At 39.3% G+C, this 26252-nt stretch overlaps 3 protein-coding genes across 7 annotated transcripts in view; 2 read left to right on the forward strand and 1 right to left on the reverse strand.

Annotated features, from left to right (window-relative positions):
• The first annotated feature begins 124 nt into the window (after positions 1 to 124).
• alg11 (ALG11 alpha-1,2-mannosyltransferase) lies at positions 125 to 5585 on the forward strand. Its single transcript, XM_023288685.3, has 5 exons — positions 125 to 280; positions 1357 to 1578; positions 2495 to 2866; positions 3433 to 3998; positions 4735 to 5585. Exons 1-5 carry the CDS (start codon positions 234 to 236, stop codon positions 5013 to 5015), a joined length of 1488 nt encoding a protein of 495 aa, XP_023144453.2. The 5' UTR covers positions 125 to 233; the 3' UTR covers positions 5016 to 5585.
• A 1337-nt stretch (positions 5586 to 6922) lies between these two features.
• On the forward strand, positions 6923 to 13179 carry spp2 (secreted phosphoprotein 2). Its single transcript, XM_023288687.3, has 6 exons — positions 6923 to 7069; positions 7151 to 7278; positions 8116 to 8238; positions 10608 to 10718; positions 12834 to 12882; positions 13007 to 13179. The coding sequence occupies exons 1-6, from the start codon at positions 6997 to 6999 to the stop codon at positions 13102 to 13104; spliced, it is 582 nt and encodes a 193-aa protein (XP_023144455.2). The 5' UTR covers positions 6923 to 6996; the 3' UTR covers positions 13105 to 13179.
• A 271-nt stretch (positions 13180 to 13450) lies between these two features.
• Positions 13451 to 26252, reverse strand: part of raph1b (Ras association (RalGDS/AF-6) and pleckstrin homology domains 1b) — a 56613-nt gene continuing 43811 nt past the window's right edge. For 4 of the 5 annotated variants that reach the window (XM_055008182.1, XM_055008180.1, XM_055008184.1 and 1 more), the window contains 9 exons: positions 24916 to 25075; positions 23581 to 23702; positions 23170 to 23235; positions 22371 to 22514; positions 21644 to 21754; positions 20714 to 20812; positions 20482 to 20602; positions 19246 to 19382; positions 13451 to 18174 (listed from right to left, as the gene is read on the reverse strand). In XM_055008182.1, coding sequence (XP_054864157.1) covers positions 15622 to 18174; positions 19246 to 19382; positions 20482 to 20602; positions 20714 to 20812; positions 21644 to 21754; positions 22371 to 22514; positions 23170 to 23235; positions 23581 to 23702; positions 24916 to 25075 — 3513 coding nt within the window. In that variant the 3' untranslated portion in view covers positions 13451 to 15621. The remainder of the gene's footprint in view (positions 18175 to 19245; positions 19383 to 20481; positions 20603 to 20713; positions 20813 to 21643; positions 21755 to 22370; positions 22515 to 23169; positions 23236 to 23580; positions 23703 to 24915; positions 25076 to 26252) is intronic. The other variant, XM_055008181.1, reaches the window with a different exon arrangement.

The following is a 26252-nucleotide window of genomic DNA, read 5'->3' on the forward strand; positions in this document are numbered from 1 at the left end:
GGTATTTTATTGACACTGTTGTATTCTAAGCAATATGGTTAAACTGAATATCATTAAAAATATATAATTTGAGCACAAAAAATACACTTGTCAGTCACTAGTCAGAAAAGTGACTGCAGTGATACCTCCCGCCCTGTAGGTGGCGACACAGGAATGGAAGTAAACCTTTTTAGCTAAAAGACACAGGAAGAAAGTGACAGGTTGTGTTGTGTTATTGAATTCCTGTTGTCAAGATGTCAGGCCACGATCAGCTGGTCCTCTGTTTGTGTGAAATAACAAGGTAAGATCAAACCAAGTGTTTAAAACGATCGAGATAATGTTAAATTCTCTGTTATTGAAGCGGAACTAGCTTGTTTCACTTCCTTGCTGACTGCTGGCGGTACCAGCTACGAACTAGAAATTGCGGAGACGATATTTAATGTCATTTAGCTCAAAAATAAGCTAAAAATAAGCTAATTCGTTAGTTGTAATGTGTTAAAAATATATATATAACGGCAGTTTTCAGCTTTTTTATTACGTTACTATGGAAACCAAGCCTCTCAGTTAGCGAAACATGCTGTAATGCGAGCGATAGCGTGCTTCCACAGTGTTTACTAGCTTGTTTTTTTACCAGTTTATTAAGATTTTACATGTATTATTACGTGTATATTATTCACTAATATGTATCTGAAGTTTGTATATAACCTCTTGTAAAAAAGAAACGAATAGTGCAGAGTATTTCCAGGTGTAAACTCAAATTCTGACTCTGGAACAGTCCTTCACAAAGATAAAGAAGCTACATCAGTGCACATATCGTACTTTTTTCTGCAAAAGATATTCTGTTTTTTAAAAGTCCTTTTCTGGATATTGACTACACTCCTAAAATGTGTCAGAATTATATATTTACAAAGTTTTCCCCATAAGATTGTCCATTAAATCCATTAAAATGGCTTGGATGCAGCTCTACACTTCCACTTCCTATAGATTGTACACATAAATAAAGTCTATGTCTCCTTCTTCCCACTCATCCCCTGCTATTTTCTGCAGCTGGAGCTCACACAGGCTCTGCTAAATCACTGTAAAAAATCCTCAGTGCAACACAATAGCAAGTTGTAATATTTATGCAATTTATCCATCAAACCATAAAACGATTCTGGTGAAGAATAATGCTACATTGCAAGCTGACAAGATTGGTTCCTAAAATTTGTATCTGAATTTTTCACACTGTCATCAGTACAGTGATTATTTCACGAATGATATGACTTCTAGCTTATAAAAACACTATATGGACATGTTCACAAGATAAAAGAAAGAGATCTTATGCCGTATAGATCGAGTTTACAGTACCGTTAACTTTGTTGTATCTCTGTTTTTCAGGCTGTTATGGAAGCTGCTCCTGCCGCTGGTGTTTCTCTGCCTGCTGCTGATCGCCGTCCTGGTTCTGCTGGTGCTGGCAGTGCGTTTCTGGCTGCAGAGCAACAGGAACGCTCGGCGGGCGAGGGACGGCCGTCTCACCGTGGCCTTCTTTCACCCTTACTGCAACGCCGGCGGCGGGGGAGAGAGAGTGCTCTGGTGTGCTATCAGGGCGCTACAGAGCAGGTAAAGCAGATGAAAAACGAAGTGTAGCGTTTGTTGAGATAGTTGTTTATTCTGCAATGTAAAATTAACTTGATATCAAGGACCATTACTGTTCAGAATACCAATGTCAACAAAATGTTCATCAGTAGGCGTCTTCCCAGGAATCCCAGAGTCCTTTTATGAATGGAGCTACAATCTCATTGGTCAAAAACTGATGGAGAGAAACCGTGGTTTAGACTTACGCTCTCTTCATTGGTGCACAGGCATGTCTTCAGCCTCTTGGCACACGATTCCTCCAATCAGTCGATATAGTATCCTGTAAAAAGAGACCCTCCCTTTATGATTCACGTCTATCTATATTGATTCCTTCACCAGTAACTGCTGACTTCCACCTAAGTCATTTAACCCTTGTGTCGTCCTGCGGGTCAAAAGTGACCCGTTTTAAAGTTTGAAAATGTTGGAAAAAAAATATTTTCACAGTGAAAACTTACACATTTTCAACATTTTTGGGAAATTTTTGAACATTTTTTGGTGGAAATAAAGAAATGCTAAAAAAAATGTTTCTTTAAGAACATTCAGAAAAAAATCCAAAAATATCTAAAGTGATTACATGTATATCAGTAAAACTTCAAATATTTTCTTAATAACATTGACCAAAAAAATCAACCAAAATTCAGCAAATTTCGCTGGATTTTTTTGTGAATGTTCTTAAGAAACATTTTTAACATTTTTTTCCACCGAAAAATGTTCAAAAATTTCCCAAAAATGTTGAAAATGTGGACATCAGAAGATTCACTGTAAAATGTATTTATTTTTTGTTACATTTTCAAACTTTAAAACGGGTCAATTTTGACCCGTGGGACAACACAGGGGTTAAAGGATTAAGTGTCTTCTGCTTTTCTGAAATCATGCTTATATGAACCTTCCATTTCCACAGATATCCAGACATCAACTTTGTCGTGTACACGGGGGATCTGGGTGTGACCGGCCACCAGATTCTGGAGGGAGCCCGGCGTCGTTTCGACATCGTTCTCCCCCGGCCGGTACAGTTTGTGTTCCTGAGGCACCGGCTGCTCGTGGAGCCCGGCCTGTTTCCTCACTTCACCCTGCTGGGGCAGAGTGTGGGCTCCATCTTCCTGGGATGGGAGGCGCTGACGGAGTTCATCCCAGACCTTTACATTGACTCCATGGGTTACGCCTTCACTCTGCCCCTGTTCCGCTACCTGGGAGGCTGCAGCGTGGGGAGTTACGTCCACTACCCCACCATCAGCACCGACATGCTGTCTGTGGTGAGAGAGAGGAACCCCAGGTAATTGCTGTAAGAATTTAAATGTAGCTGGTCGTTTAACTCACTAAACCAGGGGTGTCAAACATGCGGCCCGCGGGTCAAAACCGGCCCGCCAGAGTCCAATCCGGTCCGCAGGACGAGTTTGTAAAGAGTCAGAGAGAAGACATTAATGGCAAATTGTAAATACATAAAACTATAAATGTAAAATAATTGGTAGACCATGACAAGTTTTTTTGATCATAGAGTAAAATACTATATCATTTCAGTTCCAGATACCTGTGACTGAATGTTTTATTCCTTTGTAGACACTCTGTGATCTGTAAGTTGTAATGTGTAAATGATAAACCGAAGCATGATATTGCTGAAATTTCACTTATTTTTCTTAGGTTGTTCATAATGTTTTGTATAAAGCTAATTCCTTAAACATTTTTGCACTAAAACAAAGGAAAAATTTGGAGTTGTGGTTATTTATAGGTTACTACTCTATGATTTTACTGGTCACTTGAGATTAAATTGGGCTGAATATGGCCCCTGAACTAAAATGAGTTTTACATTCCTATACTAAACTGTTACCGTTCATGTCTCAGGTTCAACAACCCGGATTACGTCACCAACAGTCTGTTCCTGAGCGCCTTCAAGGTGGTCTACTACTGCCTCTTTGCCCTGCTCTATGGCATGGCCGGCTCCTGCAGCGACCTCATCATGGTCAACTCCTCCTGGACCCTCGATCACATCCTGTCGCTGTGGCGCTCTCCCAACCGCACCAGCGTCATCTACCCGCCCTGCGACGTCAGCGCCTTCTTGGACATCCCGCTGGAAGAGGACGGCGACAAAAAGTGCCACTCCATCGTTTCCGTCGGCCAGTTCAGGCCAGAGAAGGACCACCGGCTGCAGATCCGAGCCTTCAAGAAGGCGCTGGACAGGAGGAGGGATGGAGCGGCGGGTAGAGAGGCGCTGAAGCTGGTTCTGATCGGTGGATGCAGGAACCAGGAAGACGAGGACAGGGTGCTGATGTTGAGGGGTTTGTGCCAGGAGCTGGGTGTGGCCGACAGGGTGGAGTTTAAGCTGAACGTACCATTCGAGGAGCTGAAGAGGGAGGTGGGAGAAGCTACTATTGGACTGCATACCATGTGGAACGAACACTTCGGAATAGGTAACTGATGTTTACACTGCCTTCGTTCGAATGTGACTTCTTTAACCCTGTAAGACCCAGATATAGAAAAAAGTTAGCAAAAAAATGATATATGTAAACCCAAATATAGAAAAAAATTACCAAAAAATAAAGCTAACAATAATAAATATAATATATAATTCAAATAGAGAAGAAAAGGAGCAAAAAATAAAACTAAAAGACATAAATAATAACAATAATAATAATAAATAAACCTAAATATAGAAGAAAATGAGCAAAAAATAAAACTAAAAAATAATAATACAAAAACCCAAATATAGAAGAAAATGAGCAAAAAAAAATGAAAAAAATATATAGGAAAAAAACATTTTAAAAAATCTACAAAAAAAGATATATGTAAACCCAAATACAGAAGAAAATGAGCAAAAAAAACCCCAAAGCTAAAAAACATCATTATTAATAATAATAATAATAATAATAATAATAATAATAATAATAATAATAATAATAATAATAATAATAATAATAATAATAATAAATAAACCCAAATATAGAAGAAAATGAACAAAAAAATTAAACTAAAAAAAATATAAATATATAAACCGAAATATAGAAGAAAATGAGCAAAAAAAATTGCAAAAAATATATAGATATATGTAATAGAAAATAATATTTAAAAGAATAAAACTGATGTATTTCTTCAACAGTGGGGTTTACCAGGTTAAAATGTTAAATCTTCACTTCTTTCCCCTCCCAGGTGTTGTGGAGTGCATGGCAGCAGGGAAGGTCATCCTCGCCCACAAATCCGGCGGTCCCAAGCTGGACATTGTGGTTCCTTTTGAAGGCGGCCACACTGGCTTCCTGGCTTACGATGAGGACAGCTACGCAGAGGCCATAGAAAGGATCCTGGCTCTGCCGCCCGCAAGCCGACTGCAGATCAGACGCAACGCCCGTCAATCCGTAGCTCGATTCTCAGACCAGGAGTTTGAAGCCTGCTTCCTGGCAGCCATGGAGCCTCTGATGGGAACACTGGAATGATGAGGACACTCTTCAAGCGTGTGAATGTTTCGTTGATATCTGACACTATGCTTTGATGCATTTTCAGCTGCATTTAAACTTCAGGACTGGTGACAAAATGTGATTTGGACTGATAATATTCACACAGGATTTGCCCTAAAAGCAGAAAAGATGCAGAATTTGAAGAATTAAAGGCAAAAAGATAAACAATCCCCACAAACGACAATACAAATCAGATCAAATCGAGTAAAATGTGAGTGAATGCAGCTGTAGTTCTGTGTTTAGAGTTATTTTTTAGAACACATTCCTCTGTCGGTAGTTTTGTTCAAACAATGTGTACTGTATAGGGAACAAATGATCTTTAATTGAAAACTCTGTGGTAAACTACTGTAAATACAAAAGATACTAAACATATTTATTGTTTACAAGAGCGAGAATTCTCTACATGCCCAAAATGTGAAGTATTTTTGATAAGATACAGTAAGTGGAAGGGATTTTTTTGCATTTATGTAACTGTTTAAAAGAAGAAAAAAAAGACGATCTGTTTGTGTGATTGTAAATAAACTGTAATGCACTGGGTTAAAAGAAAAAGACTGGAGAAATATTCTCTGTGCTCAGTTTAATTTGGCCTTCAGGGATGGAAAAATACTAAAACTACAGATGGAGACCAGGAATCTGTGCAGAAGGACTCATTTTTATAATCCTTGATTCCTCTCCTCACATTTTCGTCCTTCCCACAAAAGGTTTAACACTCAAAATGCAGCTGTTTTGACGCACAAATTATTAGCAGAGCCAACATCATCCAGGTCATAACTGGGGAGCAAAAAACAAGGCATCTGAGGATGCCATTGTAGGCTTTGGGAGACACTGATGGACATTTTTCACCATTTTCTGAGGCTAAACAGCTAATTCATGGGTGTCAAATTCATTTTAGTTCAGGGGCCACATTCAGCCCAATTTGATCTCAAGTGGCCAGTAAAATCACAGCATAATAACCTATAAATAACTCCAATTTTTTTCTTTGTTTTAGCGCAAAAAAGTACATTCTGAAAATGTTCACATTTAAGGAATTATCATTTTACAAAACATCATGAACAACCTGAAATTTCTTCAGAAAATATATTAAATTTCAGCAACTTTATGCCTCAGTTTATCATTTACACATTACAACTTACAGATCACAGTGTTTCTATGAAGGAACAAAACATTTAATCATCTGGAACTGAATGACTGTATTTTACTTTATGATCAAAAAAACGAAACAAAACCCAACAAAAACAGGACAAAATATTACAAAAATCAAACGCAAAATAACAAAAACGAGACACAAAACGACAAAAAATGAGACAAGTGACACGAAAAAAACAACAAACTAGACCAAAAATTACAAACGCACGAAACAACATGACAAAATGTAGATAAACAACACAAGCGAGACAAAAAGGAACACAAAATGATAAAAAAAAGATGAGACAAACAATTATAGTCAGACAAAATAAAACAAGACAAAATATGACAAAAATGAGACACAAAATGACAAAAGAACAACGAGCAATCTAGTATTTTACTCTATGATCAAAACAACTTGTCATGGTCTGGAAATTATTTTAAATTTATAGTTTTACAAATTTACAATCTGCAGTTAATGTCTTCTGTCATTTTTACACTTTGAGGGCCGGAATGGACCCTCTGGAGGGCCGGTTTTGGCCCGCGGGCCGCATGTTCAACACCTCGAGCTAACTGATAACTGACTAATTGATTAACAATAATCGTTAATTGCAGCATTTAGCTGTAGAGTTCAGTTAGTCTGGACATAAATCTCATCCAGGTTCTTATCATTCTATGCAGTACATCAGCAAGGGATCAATAGTGCTGAACAAAGGTTCAGACTGATTACATGGACCTTTTTTTTCCCCCAGGGGTTATTAAGTGTAAGAGGAGGGGCACAGATTTGTCAGAACATATAAAAAGGGAGGAAAACGAAGGACTGAAGCACTTTTTAATGCTTTTATCACGTGTTACGATGAAGTCATACGTGCTTCTCTTGGTCCTGCTGCAGTTTCTATTATGCACAGGTGAGCTACTCTGTGGATTTGATCGCTTCAGAGCAAAAAGCAGTAACTTTTGCTGACTATTTTCACTTTTTCTACATGTAGGCATCCCAGTGCACAACTCTGAGCTGGAGTCGATGGCAGACAGGGGTCTGGGAGCGGCTCTGGCTCAGGTCAACTCTGTTTACGCCGTCAGGTATCTTTACCGGGTGACTCGAGGCTACGTCACAAGGGTGAATGTGGACTTTTTCAGTTTTAATACACTGATGTTCCAGAGTTTGGTGTCACTTAGGAATCATAAATCCAATCTAGACATTGTTAATGTGGTAAATGACTATTCTAGCTGGAAACGTTTAATGGAATATCTACATCTGTGTTCTAATGCTACATTGTGTTAGCTAATGGTGTTGAAAGGCTCATTGATGATTAGAAAACCCTTGTGCAGTTATGTTAGCACATACCATATTTTTACTGTATTTTTAGTGTATTTTTTACTGTATTTTACTGTATTTTGTCCATATTTTTACTGTATTTTAACTGTATTTTCACCATATTTTTACTACATTTTTACTGTATTTTTTACAATATTTTTACTGTATTTTACTATATTTTAACTGTATTTTTACTGTAGTTTTACTGTATTTTTACCATATTTTTTGCCATATTTTTACTGTATTTTTACAATATATTTATTATATTTTTACCATATTTTTATTATATTTTTACTATATTTTAACAATATTTTTACCATTTTTTTAACAATACTTTTACTGTATTTTTACAATATTTTTACTGTGTTTTTATTATATTCTTACAATATTTGTACCATATTTTTAACAATATTTTTACTGTATTTTTTCTATATTTTTACTGTATTTTATAACACTACCGTTTGGGGTCACTTAGAAATGTCCTTATTTTTGAAAGAAATTTTTTTTTTTTTCCAGTGAGGATAGCATTAAAACATGAAATTGTCTGGATGACCCCAAACTTTTCAATCATAGTGTATATATAAATATAAATAGGTGATGTCTTTCTTGTGGATTTATGCTAAATATCATGTCCACCAGGTTGTTCCTATGGGCCAGAGCACCAATGACCTGCTGATGACGTTTGGCATTAAAGAGACAGAGTGTGCAAAGACCTCGAGAAGCGACCCGCAGACTTGTGCTTTCAGGCCTGGGTTCTTTGTGGTGAGACTTTTAAAGTCGTCCAATTCAAAATATTATTATGGTTTGCTTCAAGGCACAGAACTGTGGTGTAACATACAAAAAGAATCTAAAAAGCACCAAAAATTATACAAGAAACTGCTCATCTAGACTTGTAGTCCTTAAACAGTGAAGTCTAATCTCAGATCTGGGCTGGACGCATGTTGACTGTCTGTGTTTACATTGGCATGAATTCTCTGGGACAGAACGTGTTGCTCAAATCGGTTCAATGCAGAATCACTGACCTGTAACAGAAACGCCTCAGGACATCATACTGAAATCATAGACCAGGGGTGTCAAACATGTGGCCTGCGAGCCAAAACTGGCCCTCCAGAGGGTCCAATCCGGCCCGCAGGACGATTTTGTAAAGAGTAAAAATTACAGATTGTAAATTTGTAAAACTCTAAATTTAAAATAATTTCTAGACCATGACAAGTTGTTTTGATCATAAAGTAAAATACTAGATTATTCATTGTTCTTTTGATATTTTGTGTCAGATTTTTATAATATTTTGTCTTGATTTTGTTGTTGTGTTTTTTATTGTCTGGCTTTTGTCGTTTGTCTCATGTTTTTGGTCATTTTGTTTCTTGTTTTTGTCGCTTTAGGTTTCCTTTTTGTGTCACTTGTTTTACTTTTTTGTCACTTTGTTTCTTTTATGCCCACTTTTTGTCGTTTTGTTACGTTTTTGTCTAATTCTTGTCTTTGTTTTGTGTTGTTTTGTCTCATTTTTTGTCCTTTTGTTTCTTGTTTTTGTCGTTTTGTGTTTCCTTTTTGTCGCGCTTGTGTTTTTTGTCACTTTCTGTTTTGCTTTATTCATTGTTTTGTGTATTGTTTTTGCCGTTTTGTGTTTTTTGTCTCGCTTGTATTGTTAGTCTATTTTTTTTGGTCATTTTGTTTCTCACTTTAGTACTTTTATGTCGTCTCTCCATTTTTTTGTTGCCCTTTAACTTTTGACAAATTTTTTGCCTCTTTTTTGCTTTGTTTCGTGTCAATTGTCAAATTTTTTGTCATTTTCTCGCTTTTTTCCATTTTGTGGGTCTCATTTTTGTGATATTTTGTATTGTTTTTGCTGTTTTTTGTCTTTTTTGTCTGAATTTGTCATGTCTCATGTTTTTGTCATTTTGCGTTTTCTTTTTGTCTTGCTTGTGTTTTTTGTCTTACTTTTGTAACCTTGATTTGTTTTATTCATTGTTTTTTGTATTGGTTTCCGTCGTTTTGTGTTTTTTTTTTGTCTCGCTTGTATTGTTAGTCGATTTTTTGGGCATTTTGTTTTTGTCTAATTTTTGTCATTTGTCCATTTTTTTGTTGCTTTCGAGCTTTTTTGTCAAATTTTTTCTTTTTTTATGTCGTTTGTCTCTCGTGTTATTTTGTCTATTTTTTTATCATTTTGTTTGTCACTTTTCTCTTTTTGTCTCGTTTTTGTAATATTTTGTCTTGTTTTTGATGTTTTTTGTCTGATTTTTGTTGTTTTCATCATAAAATAAAATACTATATCCTTCAGTTCCAGTTACCTGTGACTAAATGTTGTATGTCCTTTGTAGACACTCTGTGATCTGGAAGTTTTAATGTGTAAATAAATGATAAACTGAGGCTGAATGTTGTTGAAATGTAATATATTTTTCTCAATAAATTTCAGATAGTTCATAAATGTGAACATTTTGACCCCATGAACTAAAATGAGTTTGACACCCTTGCCATGGGACTTTGGAGCCAAAAAGTACTGCATTGAAACTGCATCACCTCAAATGGCCAGCAGGGGGCGACTCATCTGGTTGCAAAAAGAAGTCTATTTATATGCAATTTTTTTTTTTTTTTTTTAATCTTTTTTTTTTCATTTCAACAAAGCGTCACATGTTAATTACATTGCATTTTAGAGATTTACATTTCACTAAACATACATAAAACACAAAGAATAGCAAATAGAAATACAATAATATAAATAAATAAAAATAAGGGGTCTGCTAGGATGGGGTAATAAATTTGTATTTTTCTAAGATTCTTAATGTTTTTCTCAATTTTTTATTCATTATTTATATGCAACTCTAGGGGAAAATGACCCTGTTTCTCACCTTACTTTTTACTTGAGTAGATATTTACCTGATGAGTTCATGGTCTCAATCACTAATTTAAGGTCTCCTTCAACACAGCATGATGCTCATTTTGCAAATGATCGTACTATTTAGAGTAAAACATTCCATATGCAGGGTTAGCTTTAGCATGTAATTGATAGATCAATACCACATTGGCATGTTCAGTCAGACTGAAATGCCTAAAGACCACCAGTGGTCGACTGTGAGGTTGTCTTCAGTCTGTGATAATGTTTCTACCTTTACCCACCTTTCTTTCTGTTTCAGCCCTCCTACTCCTGTTCCTCCCGGGTACGAGTGTCCGCCGCCTCAGCCCAGGTGATCTCTCTCAGATGTGGCCGTGATGGCAGCAGCTCCAGCTCAGAGTCCAGCGAGGAGGTCAGACCTTTTCTCCTTTTCCTTCACTCTGTTAATACCTGTTTTATGTGCATGTGAAAGGTGTGTAAACTTACAAAGCATCAAACACCAAAGAAATATTTGCTCCTCACTTGCCTGAAATATGTCGTTTAAAGTCCAGGCTTTTCTTCTGTGACTGATCCACGTCACCATGTTACACATTTCCCCCTCAAAGAATACACTGCTTTCTCTAAGCTAGAGCTGAGGGCTGCACTATGAAGCAAGTTTTTTCTTCTTTGGGTAAGAAAAACCAAAACCCCAGTCAGTAAAAAGCTAACAATTTCCTTAGTTAACTCAGGTTTTCAGCTTCACATAAAGTGGGCTTTTAACGCATCATGTGACTCTTGTTCCTCACTTAATTAAATAATTGTGTGCAGCTGCTTGAGTCACCAGGTTGTTTAAATGGAGATTAATGAGGCATATGAAGGTAAACAGGTGCTACTGTAAATGATAAAAGACAAAGAAATATATTTATTTTACTGATCAATGCAGCTGATTATTTCTGCACATTAGAACTGTTAAACTTTAAACTTAATATATTTAAACATTAAATTGTATTGAAGTGTACGTAGGTCTGACACTGTCCCATAACGCAGGATATCACTTTAATTTGTGAACAGTGTTACTGGTTGGATATTCTCTGTAATAAAACCAGTAGAATAATCAGTTTTCTAATCCAAACCAGGAGTGAAACACACTTGGCAACAAATCAGGATCAAACTTAACATATTTATACAATTTCTACATCACCAATTAACCCCGTAAAACCCAAATATCAAAAAAGTGGAAAAATATCATATATATATATATATATATATATATATATATATATATATATATATATATATATATATATATATATATATATATATATAAAAATAAAAATAAAAAAACCCAAATATCAAAAAATAGTAAAAATAATATTTATTTAGATGTAGAAAATAAAAACTAATAAAAAAATGTAAAAAATATTTTATGTACATATATAATCTATAAAACTAAAAATTGGCAAAAAAAAATTTAAATTTTATATATATATATATATATATATATATATATATATATATATATAAATAAAAAATAAAAATAACAAATATGTAATAATATAAATAATAACAGAATAATAATATAAATAATAAAATAATAGATATAAATAATAAAAACTAATAAGAAGAAAAAATATTATATATATATTTATATTCTGTAAAACCTAAAAATAGAAAAAATAGCAAAAATAATATATATTTATTAAGATATTAATAATAAAAATAACTAAAAAATACAAAATAAAACATGTATTTTTGCAACAGTGGGTTTGACAGGGTTAAATACATGTTGGGTTTCCATGGCAACGCGATGCATACAGTGTGTGAAACTGTAACTGATTCATTCAGTGGTTTTAGGAAGATGCAGCTCAAGGTGTTTGCAGATAAAACATTTTCCCTCAGCTGATAATCAGCATCACTCATAAATAATCATCAGGAAACGCTTTGTTTCAAGGAACATGCTTCTTAAAACAGAAACTGTGAACAGAGCCTATGTTACCATGGAGATCTAGCCAGGTTAAAAGAGCACCACCTTTATCATACTAAATACTCTGACTTTAGGCTCAGCATACCTCACTAATCTCACTTCATAGTACAGGTCAGGGATCAGAGTGTGGTCATCATCACCCTTGTATATATTGTAAATATTATTACTATTGTTCTATTATTATTTTATTCTTATCACTACGTCTACTGTTACATAAGCTGCTGTAACAATGTAAATTTCCCCTGGCGTGGGGAGAAATAAAGAACTTTATCTTATCTTTATCTTATCTCCCTGTGATGGACACAAGTATATATAGATACATATACTATGTACATGCAGTAAAATGTTAATATCTAATCTATTTTGCTAGCTGCTTCTATAGATATGACAGATTTTTCTAGGGGCGTACAGGTGGGCATCAAAAGAGGCTGACATGTTTCAATTATGAACCTGCAAATGCAGAGTTTGTGAGATTTACAGACACACCACAGCCTAAATAAAGGTAAAGCAAAGGCATCCTAAACAATATTGTGCATGAATAATGTGCCGCTTTTACTTCCACAGGTATTCTCAAGGGGGAGACACCAGTTCAATGTCCCATTTGTAAACAGAGGTGAGCACATTTTTACTCATGATACAATTCCTCAACAGATTAATGATCCTTAAAAACTTGTAAAACTTTTTTTGCTCTACGTGCAGTGCGATGTTAGTGCATATATGATTTTTTTTTTGAGCAGCTCCAGCTCCTTCTGCGCCTCCTGTCCAGCCCGGTCGCTCCATTCAGACCCCAGAACTCCAGCAAAGAGGAGACACTTTCAACAACTTCCTGGTGTGAAACTTCAGCTCACTCCAGATACATTTAGGTGCTCACCAGAAGACAAACTTGAATTAAAATATGTTGCTTATTGTGTTTTTTGTCCCTTTTTTATTCCTAATTAATTAGATTTAACTGGTTAGACTTAAGTAGGTGTTGGCCAGTTAATAAAACACATGGGATTTATGACTTTTCAAAGTTCTTTTTGCTATAAAATACACTGTGTATAGCAGGATATGACCACTAGAGGGAGTGTGAGCCTCACAAATCAAATCAAAAGTTTGTTTGTACTTACATAAAATGAAAAACCAACACAGATGCTCCCCAAATACATCTGAACAAATAAGCACTCTGAGACGTGTCGAAGTCTGGTTGGAACATTTATATTGTGATTTTCAGTTTATATGAAAGAGGACAAATTTACTCAATCTGTAACCGTTTTTCTTCACTTCATTTGGCCCCACATGTTCACGTCAGCACATCAATAACTTACATACTGTACTGTTAGCAAACATCCCAGTCAGGACGATGACATTCAGTCATAAGAAAAGGTGAGCTACCACTGAGTAGGACGAAGAGAAGGGCACAGGAATTGCATCTCCGTGACAAGCTCGGAGGACACGCGGATATAACGGCCTCCTCCTCGGAACTCATAACCTGGAAAACATTTACACAGCACGCATTTCCACACTAAAGCCAATTTAAAAAGCGGTTTAAATGATATCAATGATATGTCATCCTGTTGAGAACGAGTTCCTTGAAGGACAGCACTAGCACCCTAAAAATGAAGGCGTTGCCGCTAGAGATGAGCCCTTTGTGATCGGCTCTAGGGCTGAAGCAGCAATGGCACCATGAAGAAACGAGATTCGGTAGACAGAGTCGAAAGCAACATTCAGTCTAATGCGAGTTGGATGATTTCTGTTCTTCACTACATGATTTACGCTCTGTACATTAACCAGACAAATGCATCTCTTTGAACGGGGGTCGCCTTGTCTAGACGAGACGCTCGGCTGAATCCAGTCTGCGCTTCCCAGACGGGGTGATGCCGTGTGTCTGAAAAAGGCAGTGGGGAACCGACGGTAACGGAAAGCAGCAGCTGCAACTGTACACATACAAACTGAAGGATAAGGTCCAAAATCAAGCCAGCATACAGGGAACTCACACAGTCCACGAAGATACACCACCGTAGGCCTCCTCAGCATTTACACAAGTCCGTTACAAGTTTTGCATGAAATTAAAAAACGAAAATCATCATTTTTTTTTTCCAGTTGCACAGTCCAGACTCTGCTGAGCCCATGGAAGATATCTCCTTTCTGTTTTGACCTCTGTGCAAGACTTTGGGAATAAGGCTTCCTTCTGATTTGTGAAACAGTCAAAAAATACAGATAACAGGTACACTGGGTTACTGAATCACTGCCTTGTAGGGCTGGACCCGAATATCTGAATATTCGGTCGTTAGGGTGGTATCCGAATATTAATTTTGAGATCTGAATATTCGGATCAGGTTATTTGGCTCGTCCGTTCGTCTCCGTCTCCCCTCCCCCGTTGGACGATGTCGGACAATCCGAGGATTTGGCTCGTCCCTTCGTCTACCCCCACCCCCAACATCGAACGATCCGAATATCCAGATATTCGAATATCTGGAGCCCAGAAATTGCTATTCGTTCCAGCCCTACTGCCTTCACGAGTGTATTTTGCAATGTTTTCACCTTTCGTATACATTCCATGGCGCCCTAATGCTGTTCTGTTCCTCTCTACACTTTGTTGACCAGCCATTAAAAGACACTTATAAAAAAATCCTTCCATTTATCAGTCATTAAATAATTTCGTATAAAAGCAAACCTAACAACCCCCCCTCTCTACGAAGGCCTTTCCCTAACAGTTAACTACTTCACCACCATGTAATCGTACACACATGCATGCATGCGCACAATGCATGCATGCATATTCGGTCCGTTTCTCTCTTACACACACATGCACACACACCGGAACAGCTTCATGATTTACAGCTCATTGTTGACATGTGGTCCATGCAGTACCAAAGCAGAAAGATCCCGATGTGTTTTCCTTTTTTTTGTCTCCAGTACGTGGCACGAACTTATGGCGAAGAAGCGCATACATGATTTGGCTCAGACCTGGATGTGGTAATATTTGCGCAACTCGTATTAAGTGTTTGTTTAAATCTGCTGGCTGTACCAGATATGTGGGGTTTACCGTACAAGGTGACGCAATATGTTCCAGAGAGTTTAGATAATCGCAAAAATGTTTACTTTTCTGCGATTTCAAACTTCCCTGCTCCAGTCTTAGCCGTCCTGATACTATAAACCCCATTGATCTAGAATGCCTAGCATGGTAAAAAAAAAAAAATTTAAAAAAAAAGCAATAATTAGCAAACACTAATTAACCATGGTCTGGTTTGGCTTAGTATATACACAGTCATCTATTTATCAGAGAACAGGAGTAGTTCAATGCATGTTTACTTCAGTATACTCTTTCTTCATCTAGTCATCCTTCTTTTTTGTGTCTTGAAGTCAAAGTTCAACACTCTCCGGTAAGTTTGGTGGTGTCCCCTCGTTTCGGGGGTGCAGGTGGGGGTCCTCGTCGTAGCGTTGCATAGCCTGAGATGTTTCCAGACATGTAGCCACCGTTTCCTCCGTTGGTTTGCTTCCCTTGGTCCAGGAGCAGCTCAGGGGGCGGCGGAGGCAGTGCCATATCGTCCATAGTCGCTGCAGGGTCCAACTTCCCCGAGAGGCCGGCGGAGTTAACGGAACCCTGGCGACCGACTGACTTTCGCTTCAGTGTCCGGTTGAGGTCCTCCAGGAAATTGGGCTGGCCTGAGCTGCCCTTTGGGGAGGTGGGAGGTGGCGATAGTGGAGGAGGTTCTGGGGTGGTGTTGCTACGCCGCCCCAGCGTGGGCGGAGGAGTCTTCTTCAGTGAGCTCTTTCCCCACGTTGAGTTGCTGACGAGGGAGACAGGTGGTGGAGGAGGGGGAGCCTGGGGCTGGGGGTTGACCACAGCGACCCTGGGAGGTCCACCGCTGTGGGCGTCACTACCTGGAGGTGGTGGAGGGGGGAAGAGGTCAGATGCCGGAGGAGGAGGTGGGAAGTAGGCGCACTCAGGTGGTGGGGAAGGAAAGTCGCCGCTGGACTGTTTCGTCTGACCCACTTTGGCCTGAAGTGCCAAGGGAAGGTTAGCCAGGTTGAGCTTGCCCGGTTTTGGAGGAGCAGGGGGTCCATTTGAGGAGTCCTTGGAAGGGGATCCACTGGAAGAGGAGGTGGGACATGAGGAGGAAGTGGGGGTGTTGCCATGGGGAGCAAATTTGCTGAGCAAGTTTCTCCTGGATTCTTCATAGGAGGCTGAGGAGTTGGACTTGATGCTGGAGTTCCTCTGTGGGGTGGGAGGAGGCTTCTTCCCTCCAAAACTGGAGGAGCCAGAGGGTGACTTCCTCAAGGGGGAGCCCAGATTTCCAGGAGGGAGGGGAGGAGGAGGTGGTGTTGGGCCTGTGACAGGTGCAGGAGGAGGTGGCGGAGGAGGAGGAGGTGGTGGTGGTGCAGGGAAGCCGGTGTTGTTGTCTGGAGGCGGAGGAGGGAACTCTGGCGACTGCAGCTGCTGGCCGCCTCCAGGCTGCCATTTTGGTTTGGTTTTAACTGCAGGGGGGGACAGAGGGGCTTTGGGGCTCTCTGTGTGATTGGCTACTTGGGATGAAGCTCCAGGAAACTGGCTTGCTAGTTGCTTCACCAAAGACATGGTTTGAGGGGGTCCTGTGGAAGCGGAGGCTGGCTTAGACAGGCTGTGCTGCTTGGGGAGAGTTGGAGGGGGGTGACTGGAGGTGTAGCCTGCTGCCTGGAGGCTGAACTGCTTCTTGAGGGTTGCAGGTGGAGGAGGGGGTGGTGGTGGTGGAGTTGGGCCTGTTAGAACAGCAGGAGGAGGCGCAGGAGGGAAAGGAGAAACTGGTGACATGGGCTTGGAGGCAGCATGGGGGACAAACCCTGGGGTGAAGGTTTTGGGAGGTGCTGGTGGTGGTGCAGGAGGAGGTGGGAACTGGGCTGGTATTGGGAACTGCTGGGGAGGAGGAGGAGGTGGTGGTGGAGGTGGTGGTGGAGGTGGTGGGGGGGGTGGAGCCGGGGCAGGCGGCGGGGAATCCTCGAGGCCTCCGTTTGGAGACAGGAGGTCCCGTGGTGGGCTGGGGAAGCGCTCCTTCAGCGCCTGCTTCAGCCCATTGGAGCAGACGTGCTGACTCATGGGGGCCGGTGCAGGGGGGGGTGGTGGGGGAGGAGGAGGGGGAGGAAAAGCTACCCCGTTGGTCTGTGGAGCAGGGGGAGGAGCTGGCGGTGGAGGGATGAAGGCAGGCGGAGCAGCTGGGCTGGGAGGGCCCAGCCTCAACACGGCCATCGCTGAGCCAGGGGTTGGCATGGATGGAGGAGGGGGAGGAGGAGGGGGAGGCGGGACGTTAGTCCTTGCAGCAATGTGATTGACATTAGGTTTGACGACCGGTGCTGGGGGCGGAGCTGGAGTCGGGGGCAGAACTTGCTGACCTATTGCGTGGAGGTGACCGGGTAGCTTGTGGTTGGACCCTGGGAAGGCCTTCTGGTTCTGCAGCCTGGTGATGGTGCTGAACTTGTACATGGTGGGGGCCGGCGAGTGGTGCGACACCATTTGGACCGGAGGTGGGGGAGGAGGGGGAGGCGGTGGTGGTGGTGGAGGAGGAGGGGGTGTGGGAGCTGGCGGCTGCTGTTGAGGTGGGGGCATGTGGTTGTAGCTGCTGATGGGCGGTGGCTGCTGCTGCTGTGGAGACTGAGGAGGCTGCGGGGGCCCCTGAGGAGCCGGAGGGGGCGGCGGTGGCAGGAATGCCTGCTGAGGAGACTGAGGCTGGGGGGGCAGGTGCTGCTGCTGTGGTGGAGCTGGAGTCTGGGGTGGGGGAGTTGGGGTCTGGGGTTGCACCGGTGGGTGTTGAGGTGGTGGTGGGTGTTGCTGCTGCACCTGTGGAGGAGGCGTCAGGGCCGGGTGATCGGCTGAATGCTGACTGTGATGCCGGTGGCTGTGGGAGCCATGAGGCAGTGTGGCCCCTCTGGACGCCTCCATTCTCATCTGCTGAGGAGAGACTGTGTGTTAGCTCAGAGAAGCAAGCCACATACCGTAATTCCTGGACTATAAGCCGCTACTTTTTTCTCACGCTTTGAACCCTGCGGCTTAAAGAACGATGCAGCTAATGTACATATTTTTACTGGCGAGCTTTATGCCGTCAATACGTTTAGCCTCGGCACATCAGAATAAAATTACCAAACAGGTCACAGTGGACCAATGAAACAGTTCGAATTTAATCAAAAGCATTCACACTAAATTCTTCAAATCAATCATTTTGCGCTTCATGCACACACCCTCATCATGGAAAACACACGAAGAGTTAAAAGCAATCGATCTGCCTGTTGAAGAAGGAAATAGAGCTGCTGCACGTCAGCTTGGCATCAATGAATCGAAGTTGAGATGTTGGAGTCGGCAGTGAACAGCTTGTTTTATGCTTGCCGCGTCCGGGAGGTCCGTGGGGCTCCGTGCAGACGAATTACATCATTTTAGCAGAAAATTTCCATGTCGTGCACCTCCAGATTTTTCTAACTGTGTGGATGGAGACACGCAGAAAACTCGCGGAAGACCAGGAACTCCTAGCAGCAGAAGTTCAGAAATACAAGATTCATCACACAGAGATCACCGTGGTAACCGGGTTATGAACAGTTCATGGTGTGAAATTAAAACTGACTGCTGAAATGCTACTATTCGGTAAAATGCCATTTTGTAAGTGGTGTAAACAATGGCAACCTTCTTCTAGTCTAGTTTAGTCCTAGAGTAGACTAGGTAGACGTGTGTTTGTGATACCCACACCCCCACTCCGTCGGACGTCGCGAAGTGAACCGAATATTCGGATATTCGTCATTAATCGGGGCCAAATATCCAGAGCCCAGAAACTGCTATTCCGGCCAGCCCTAGAAAATATCTCATGTTACAACGTGGACACCTGCGGCTTTTAGACAAGTGCGGCCTAGATACGTACAATTTTTTTTCTTTTTAAATTTAGTGGGTGTGGCTTATACTCAGGTGTGCTCAATAGTCCAGAAATTATGGTAACTGCAACAAATATGAGATGTTTCTGTTGAATGAAAGCCATACCTTGGTGTTTTCCTCGATCTGAGTTCCTCTCTTCCAGGCTTCAGAGAAAATGGAGCTCACCACACTCTGGGACCGGCCATGAGAGGAGCCCGTGTCCACCCCGCTGTCTGAATGGCCTGAATGGTTCGACTGGGACTCTGAAAGAAAAGACAAATAAAAGTAGGCATTTCTGGAAATAGTATGCTCTACAACAGGGTTGTCACACTCATTTTAGTTCCGGGGCCACATTCAGCCCAATTTCAGGTGTTGCGGACCAGTAAAATCACAGCATAATGACCTATAAATAACAATTCCAAATTTTTCCTTTGTTTTAGTGCAAAAAAGTATGTTCTGAAAATTTTCACATTTAATGAATTATCTTTTTACAAAACACTATGAATGACCTGAAATTTCTGAAGAAAAATAACTTCAATTTCAGCAACATTATGCCTCAGTTTATCATTTACACATTACAACTTCCAGATCACAGAGTGTCTACAAAGGAACAAAACATATAGTCACAGGTATCTGGAACTGAACAATACAGTGTTTTACTTTATGATCAAAATGACCAAAGTCAGACAAAGAAAGACAAAAACACAAGAAAAAAAAGACAAAATATTACAAATATCAGACGCAAAATGACAAAAACGAGACACAAAACGAAAGAAAAAAGGGGCAAAAAATGAGACAAAAAAGTCACAAAGCGACAAAAAATGGACAAGCGACAAAAACGAGAAAAAAAAATTACACAAATGACACAAACAAGACCAAAAATGACAAAAGCAAGAAACAAAGCAAAAAAAAAGTAGACTAAGAACACAAGTGAGACAAAAAAAACACAAAACGACAAAAACAATACAAAACAACGAATAAAGCAAAACACAAAATGACAAAAATAAGACAAAAGAACACAAGCGAGACAAAAAGGAAACTCAAAACGACAAAAATACAAGACAAACGACAAAAGTCAGACAAAAAACAACAAAAGCAATGAAAAAGTGCAGCTCATCATTCAGACAAAAGAATTAAAAACAAGGTATTTTATTTTTGCTATTTAGTGAATTTATATGCACCTCCTTTCTGGTTGTAATGAATGTTGTACAAATTACTTTATAGCAAAATTTTCTTCAGATTTAACAGTGAAGTTAACACTAGACATAATGATCTATACTAAGCTTTCTCAAAGATCCAGCTTCATGTTAAAATGTCTATTGGAGGTGCTTCTCCTATCTCTAAATTAAAACATGAACTGACCAGGTATGCTGGCAGAGCTGGAGCCAGATCGGATGCTGGAGGTGGAGAGAGACGACCAATCGTAAGCCGCCTCTGTCCTCTTCATGGCTTCCTGGTAGTTCACATACAGCTGCTTTCCGTACTACACACAAACACAAGGCGACAAAACATACTAGTGTCACATTATTTCACGTTTATTTGCTAATTTTTTTTGCCCCGTTTGTCTTGAAGAGCAACTTATGTGTGGACCAACCTTGGCTATGCGGATTCCGTTCACCCACTGGTGCAGGGTCCTGACATCATCGCAGCACAGATACTTGATGTACTGGGACTTCTTCTGGATTTGTGGATGCTGTAAAAAATGCAAACATAGATAGTATCATCTATGAACTCCTTGTAATTCCACTGTAAACTGGTTCAAGATGAAAAGATTATGCATATGGTATGTAATGGGCTGCAAGTTTTCTCGCTTTTCAGCATTTTTATTAGACAGTTTCATATTTTTTCATAAAATGGAGTGAGTATTAAAGGTTTGTGCGTATTAAATGCCAATAACATCACATAAAATTACTCTAATGGACATGTTTTAAGCCATTTGCAGAATGTCATGAATTATGGTATTTGTACACCTCTTGAACAGTATAAAAATGCTATATTGTTACTGCTATGAATAGTTTTATAAAACATTAGCAGTGTGTTTCTAAGTACTATTTTCTGGGATCCTCCTTCAAATATTTGATTATTTGACATGCTAAGTTTGTTGGTTTTCCATTATTGTAAGTGCGCATTTATACAGATGAGGGTTTTTGAAGTCTGTGCAGTGGTTTTAATGGCTTTAGTGGCTTTTTCCTACTGTTGATATCATTGTGACAAATTCCATAATTATTTATTAGGGAAACAATCACTTATTAATACAAAATGACTGGATATCACTAAAATCACCTGACTGCAGGTAAACGGTGCCATTTCTACCACTAGGTTTGAATGTATTTTGACTCTCTCTTGACCTTCTTAGACTTGAATGTATGTAACCTAAAAATTGTGTTATATTGCCATCGCCAATTGTTCTACACTCCAAAACCTGACTAAAAATCAGATGCAGACCTCTGAATAATGTATTTGAGAACACTTTTCATACATTTTTTTAAAGAAAAAATGAAAAATTTCAGCAACAGGGCTTTACCTTCAGAGCCAGGCAGTAGTCAGTAGGAGCCTTGTATTTGCTGCGGTAGTCCTGGCCGTAATACACGTTAACATGGTCCAGCTGCAGGAAGCATACAAGATCTCTGGATGCCTGCAGAGAAGGAGACGCAGCAGAACACATTATGTATTGATGCCTGGTTGACTTACAAAAGGAGACCAGCGCTGACTGACGCTAAGTGAAGAAACGGTGAATTTTTAACATCAGCTGTGGCACACAAGGTGTTAGTTTGGACTACATGTGTGTTTATTACAAATCAATGTTCTGAAAGCATATTTGGAGCATGTGTCGATTTCCTGCCTGAGTGAAATTTAAATAATTATGCTTAGAAACATGATCTTTTTTTAATAATCAACATTAAAAAAAGATCCCTCAGTAGTCCACATGCTCATGCAAGACTGCAGCATTTAAATAAGGCAACAAAATGCTAAAATGGAAAAAGTCTCATAATCTGAGAAAGACTCGGAAGGACGACGGTGCTAAAAATAAAGCACGTGCACAGCAAATCTACCCCGGTAAAAATAAATAAAAAAATACGGAAGTTGTTTACCGGCTCCGGTGTTCAATGTGATCGGTGACAAAACAGGAAATACCACAGAGCAGGCTGTGTGGATCTGGTTCTCATAACCCCGACCCACATTTCTGCTCTCCAGCTTTACTTTGTGTGAGTAGCGTGACTGTTTAACTACAGTGCGACCATCTCACTGACCTTGGCTTTGCCTTTGGGGACATAATAAATCCCCGAAGCCCGGAGGAGGAAGTAGCGCTTCTTCCACGACTTCTTCCCGTCCTCTTTGAGCCACAGGACACCTTCGATCTCCGGCACGGACACCGAGCCTCCGCAGAAACATTCCTGAAGGAGACGCAGAAAGAAATGAGTAATTAACCCTTCTGTTATCCTCATTTACAGGCACCAAAAAAATATTGTCTTTGTCTGAAAAAAATCCAAAAATTCACCAAAAAATTCCCCAAATTTCAGAAAATTTGCAAAACCTTCAGGAAGAAAATTCCAATAATTCCTTAAAAATTTCCCTTAAAAGTTTTATTAAAAAAAAAAAAAAAATCCCTCAAATTTGGCAAGAAAATTCTTGAAATATTTTCAAAAAATGAGTAAAAATCTTCCAAAAAAATCCTAAAAATATCTAAAGTGATTACATATATATCAGTAAAACTTCTAATATTTTCTTTAAGAACATTCACATAAAAATCAACCAAAATCCAGCAAAATTCGCTGGATTTTGGTTGATTTTTATGTGAATGTTCTTAAAGAAACATTTTTAGCATTTTTTTTCCACCAAAAAATGTTCAAAGATTTCCCAAAAATGTTGAAAATGTGGACATCAGAAGTTTCACTGTGAAAATTTTTTTTTTTTTCAATATATATTTGAAATATATATATTATATAATAATATATATTTTTTTCAATTTTGACCCGCAGGACGACACAAGGGTTAAATAATCAGTAGAATGATGGGAGAGTCTCTGTTGATGCTTGTGTGCAATTTTACCTCTAATAAAGCCTCTTTATTCCTGTCAGCCATTTCTGACGTCTCCTTCCGCCCCAGCAAATAGTTCTGGAAGTGATTGAAGGGAAAAGTCACATGAATAGAAGACAGGGAGGGTAAAGTCGGCGGCTCACCTCCTCGTCTTATGTTAAATAAATTATTCACCTTTACTCGCTTTAAAGCTTTGACCTACTTCCAACTCTCTCCTACACAAACACACTCTTGTTCGTTCTCCGGCTCTGCGGGCTGCGCAGGCACTCGGCATGCATAAACAATGCACCCGTGTGTATAACATACACTTTCAGCATTTACACGGCGAATGCAAAGCGGCTAAAAAGGCTGCTGAGAAAATAATCTTCCCCTTCCCTGCTGAGTGGGTCAGCGTATGTGGGTTAGAGTGCCACGGCCGGTCACCTGAGGGTTCTTGAAAAGAGCGTATTTCTCGATGCGCTCGATGAACATGAGCTTGTTGTGGCTGTCACGGGTCCAGTTTAGTAGGTTTTCCACCAAGTTCTCATGATCCTCAAATATACGCTCTGAGAAAACAGAGAGAGACAGAGAGAGAGGAGGAGGAATGATGACAAGATGGAAGATGTGCAGATTTTTTGCTGACCCGAACGTGTGCACTTAATTTCCTCCCTCCAGGCTTTTTCTGTTTTTTGGGTGAGGCTGAATCTTCAAACTGACAAAGAGCCTGAAGTCACAACAGCGACTGGAGATAATTCTAATTTGTCATCTGGATTGTTTACATCAGGGGTGTCAAAACCAAAACCGGACCTCCAGAGGGTCCAATCCAGCCTGCAGGACGACTTTGTAAAGTGTAAAAATTACAGAAAAGACATTAACTGCAAATTGTAAATCTGTAAAACTATAAATTTAGTTTTGATCATAAAGTAAAATACTAGATTGCTCATTGTTCTTCAGTCATTTTGTGCCTAATTTTTGTAATATTTTCTCTTGTTTTTGTTGTTTTCTTTGGTCTGACTTATTGTTTGTCTCACGTTTTTGTCGTTTTGTTTGTGTTTTTTGTCATTTTGTGTTTCCTTTTGGTCTCGCTTGTGCTTTTGTGATTTTGCGTTTTGCTTTATTCATCGTTTTCTGCATCGTTTTGTTGTTTTGTGTCACGCTTTTGTCATTTTTTGTCTCGTTTGTCTATTTTATTGTCGCTTTGTAACTTTTTTGTCGAATTTTTTGTCTCTTTTTTGTCATTTTGTTTCTTGCTTTTGTCATTTTGTGTCTCATTTTTGTAATATTTTGTCTTGTTTTTGTTGTTTTCTGTCTTTTTTTAAAGTGAAACACGATATCATGCAGTTCCAGATACCTGTGACTAAATGTTTCATGCCTTTGTAGTTGCTAATCTGGAAGTTGTAATGTGTAAATGATAAACTGAGGCACAATGTTGCTGCAACTGAATGTATTTTTGTTAACAAATTTCAGGTTGTTCATAATGTTTTGGCAAAAGATAATTCCATAAATGTGAACATTTTCAGAATGTACTTTTTTGCACTAAAACAAAGGAAAGATTTGGAGTTGTGGTTATTTATAGATTATTATGCTGTGATTTTATTGGTCCGGCACACTTGAGATGAATTTTTGGATGTATGTGGCGCCTGAACTAAAACATGTTTGACACCCCTGGTTTACATTGTCCCACTGCTTTGTGCCTACCTCCTATATTCCAACAGTGCAGACTGAACAGTGTTTACTTGACTCAGATGCAGTGGGAACTATCTGCAGCTCCTCTCTTACCCATCTGTAGCTCAGTGATGGTTTCCACCAGAGACCAGTCAGGGCTGTAGCCACAGTGCGACTTATCCAGCAGGCTGTCCAGCACCTGCCTGACCGTCTGGCGCTCGTCCACCATCATGGTCTTGGAGCTCTCGTCTGACATGTGGACCCTGATCACCAGCTGAGGAAGAGGTGGGAGGAGAAAAAAAAGAGATGATTGACGGATGTTTTATTAAAGCCGAGATGTCAGAGCAGACATGAAAATAAAATATGTATTTATATGAACGCAGTAGGACAACAGTTTCACATAAACAGCATCTATACTTCAAGAGAAAAGCAAATGACAATATTTTAACCCTCCTGTTGTCCTCATTTACAGACACCAAAAAATATTGTTTCCTTGTCTGAAAAAAATCCAAAAATTCAGCAAAAAATTCCCCAAATTTCTGAAAATTTGCAAAACCTTCAGGAAGAAAATTCCAACAATTCCTTAAAAGTTTCCCTTAAAAGTTTTATTTTAAAAAAATCCCTCAAATTTGGCAAGAAAATTCTTGTAAATATTTTCAAAAAATGAATAAATATCTTCAAAAAAATTGTTAAAATTTTACACTTAAATTTGATGATTTGTAGCGAAATGATTTCAAACTTAATTTAACCCTTGTGTCGTCCTGCGGGTCAAAATTGACCCGCTTTATAGTTTGAAAATGTGGGGAAAAAATATTTTCACAGTGAAACTTCTGATGTCCACATTTTCAACATTTTTGGGAAATCTTTGAACATTTTTTGGTGGAAAAAATAAAATGTTAAAAAAAAGTTTCTTAAGAACATTCACATAAAAATCAACCAAAATCCAGCGAATTTCGCTGGATTCTGGTTGATTTTTATGTGAATGTTCTTAAAGAAAATATTAGAAGTTTTACTGATATATATGGAATCACTTTAGATATTTTTAGGATTTTTTTGGAAGATTTTTAGTCATTTTTTGAAAATATTTACAATTTTAATTTTTTTATTTTTAAAATTTTTTTATTTCTTGCCAAATTTGGAGATTTTTTTTAAATGAAACTTTTAAGGGGAACTTTTAAGGAATTTTCTTCTTGAACATTTTGCAAATTTTTTATAAATTTGGGGAATTTTTTGCTGAAGTTTTGGATTTTTTTCAGACGAGGGAACAATATTTTTTGGTGCTATAAATGAGGACAACAGGAGGGTTAAAGACTGAGAAATCGAATCATGTGCTTGTCAAACCATTTCTGGGGCCTCAGCGTCCCACATACTAGCACTGAACAGTCTGGCTAAAGTTCTGCATCTATAAGCAACCATAAGTCCTCCATAACAAGCAAGCTTAGACTAATCTG

Source organism: Amphiprion ocellaris, chromosome 24, assembly GCF_022539595.1.
Source record: "Amphiprion ocellaris isolate individual 3 ecotype Okinawa chromosome 24, ASM2253959v1, whole genome shotgun sequence".
Classification (NCBI taxonomy): domain Eukaryota; kingdom Metazoa; phylum Chordata; class Actinopteri; family Pomacentridae; genus Amphiprion; species Amphiprion ocellaris.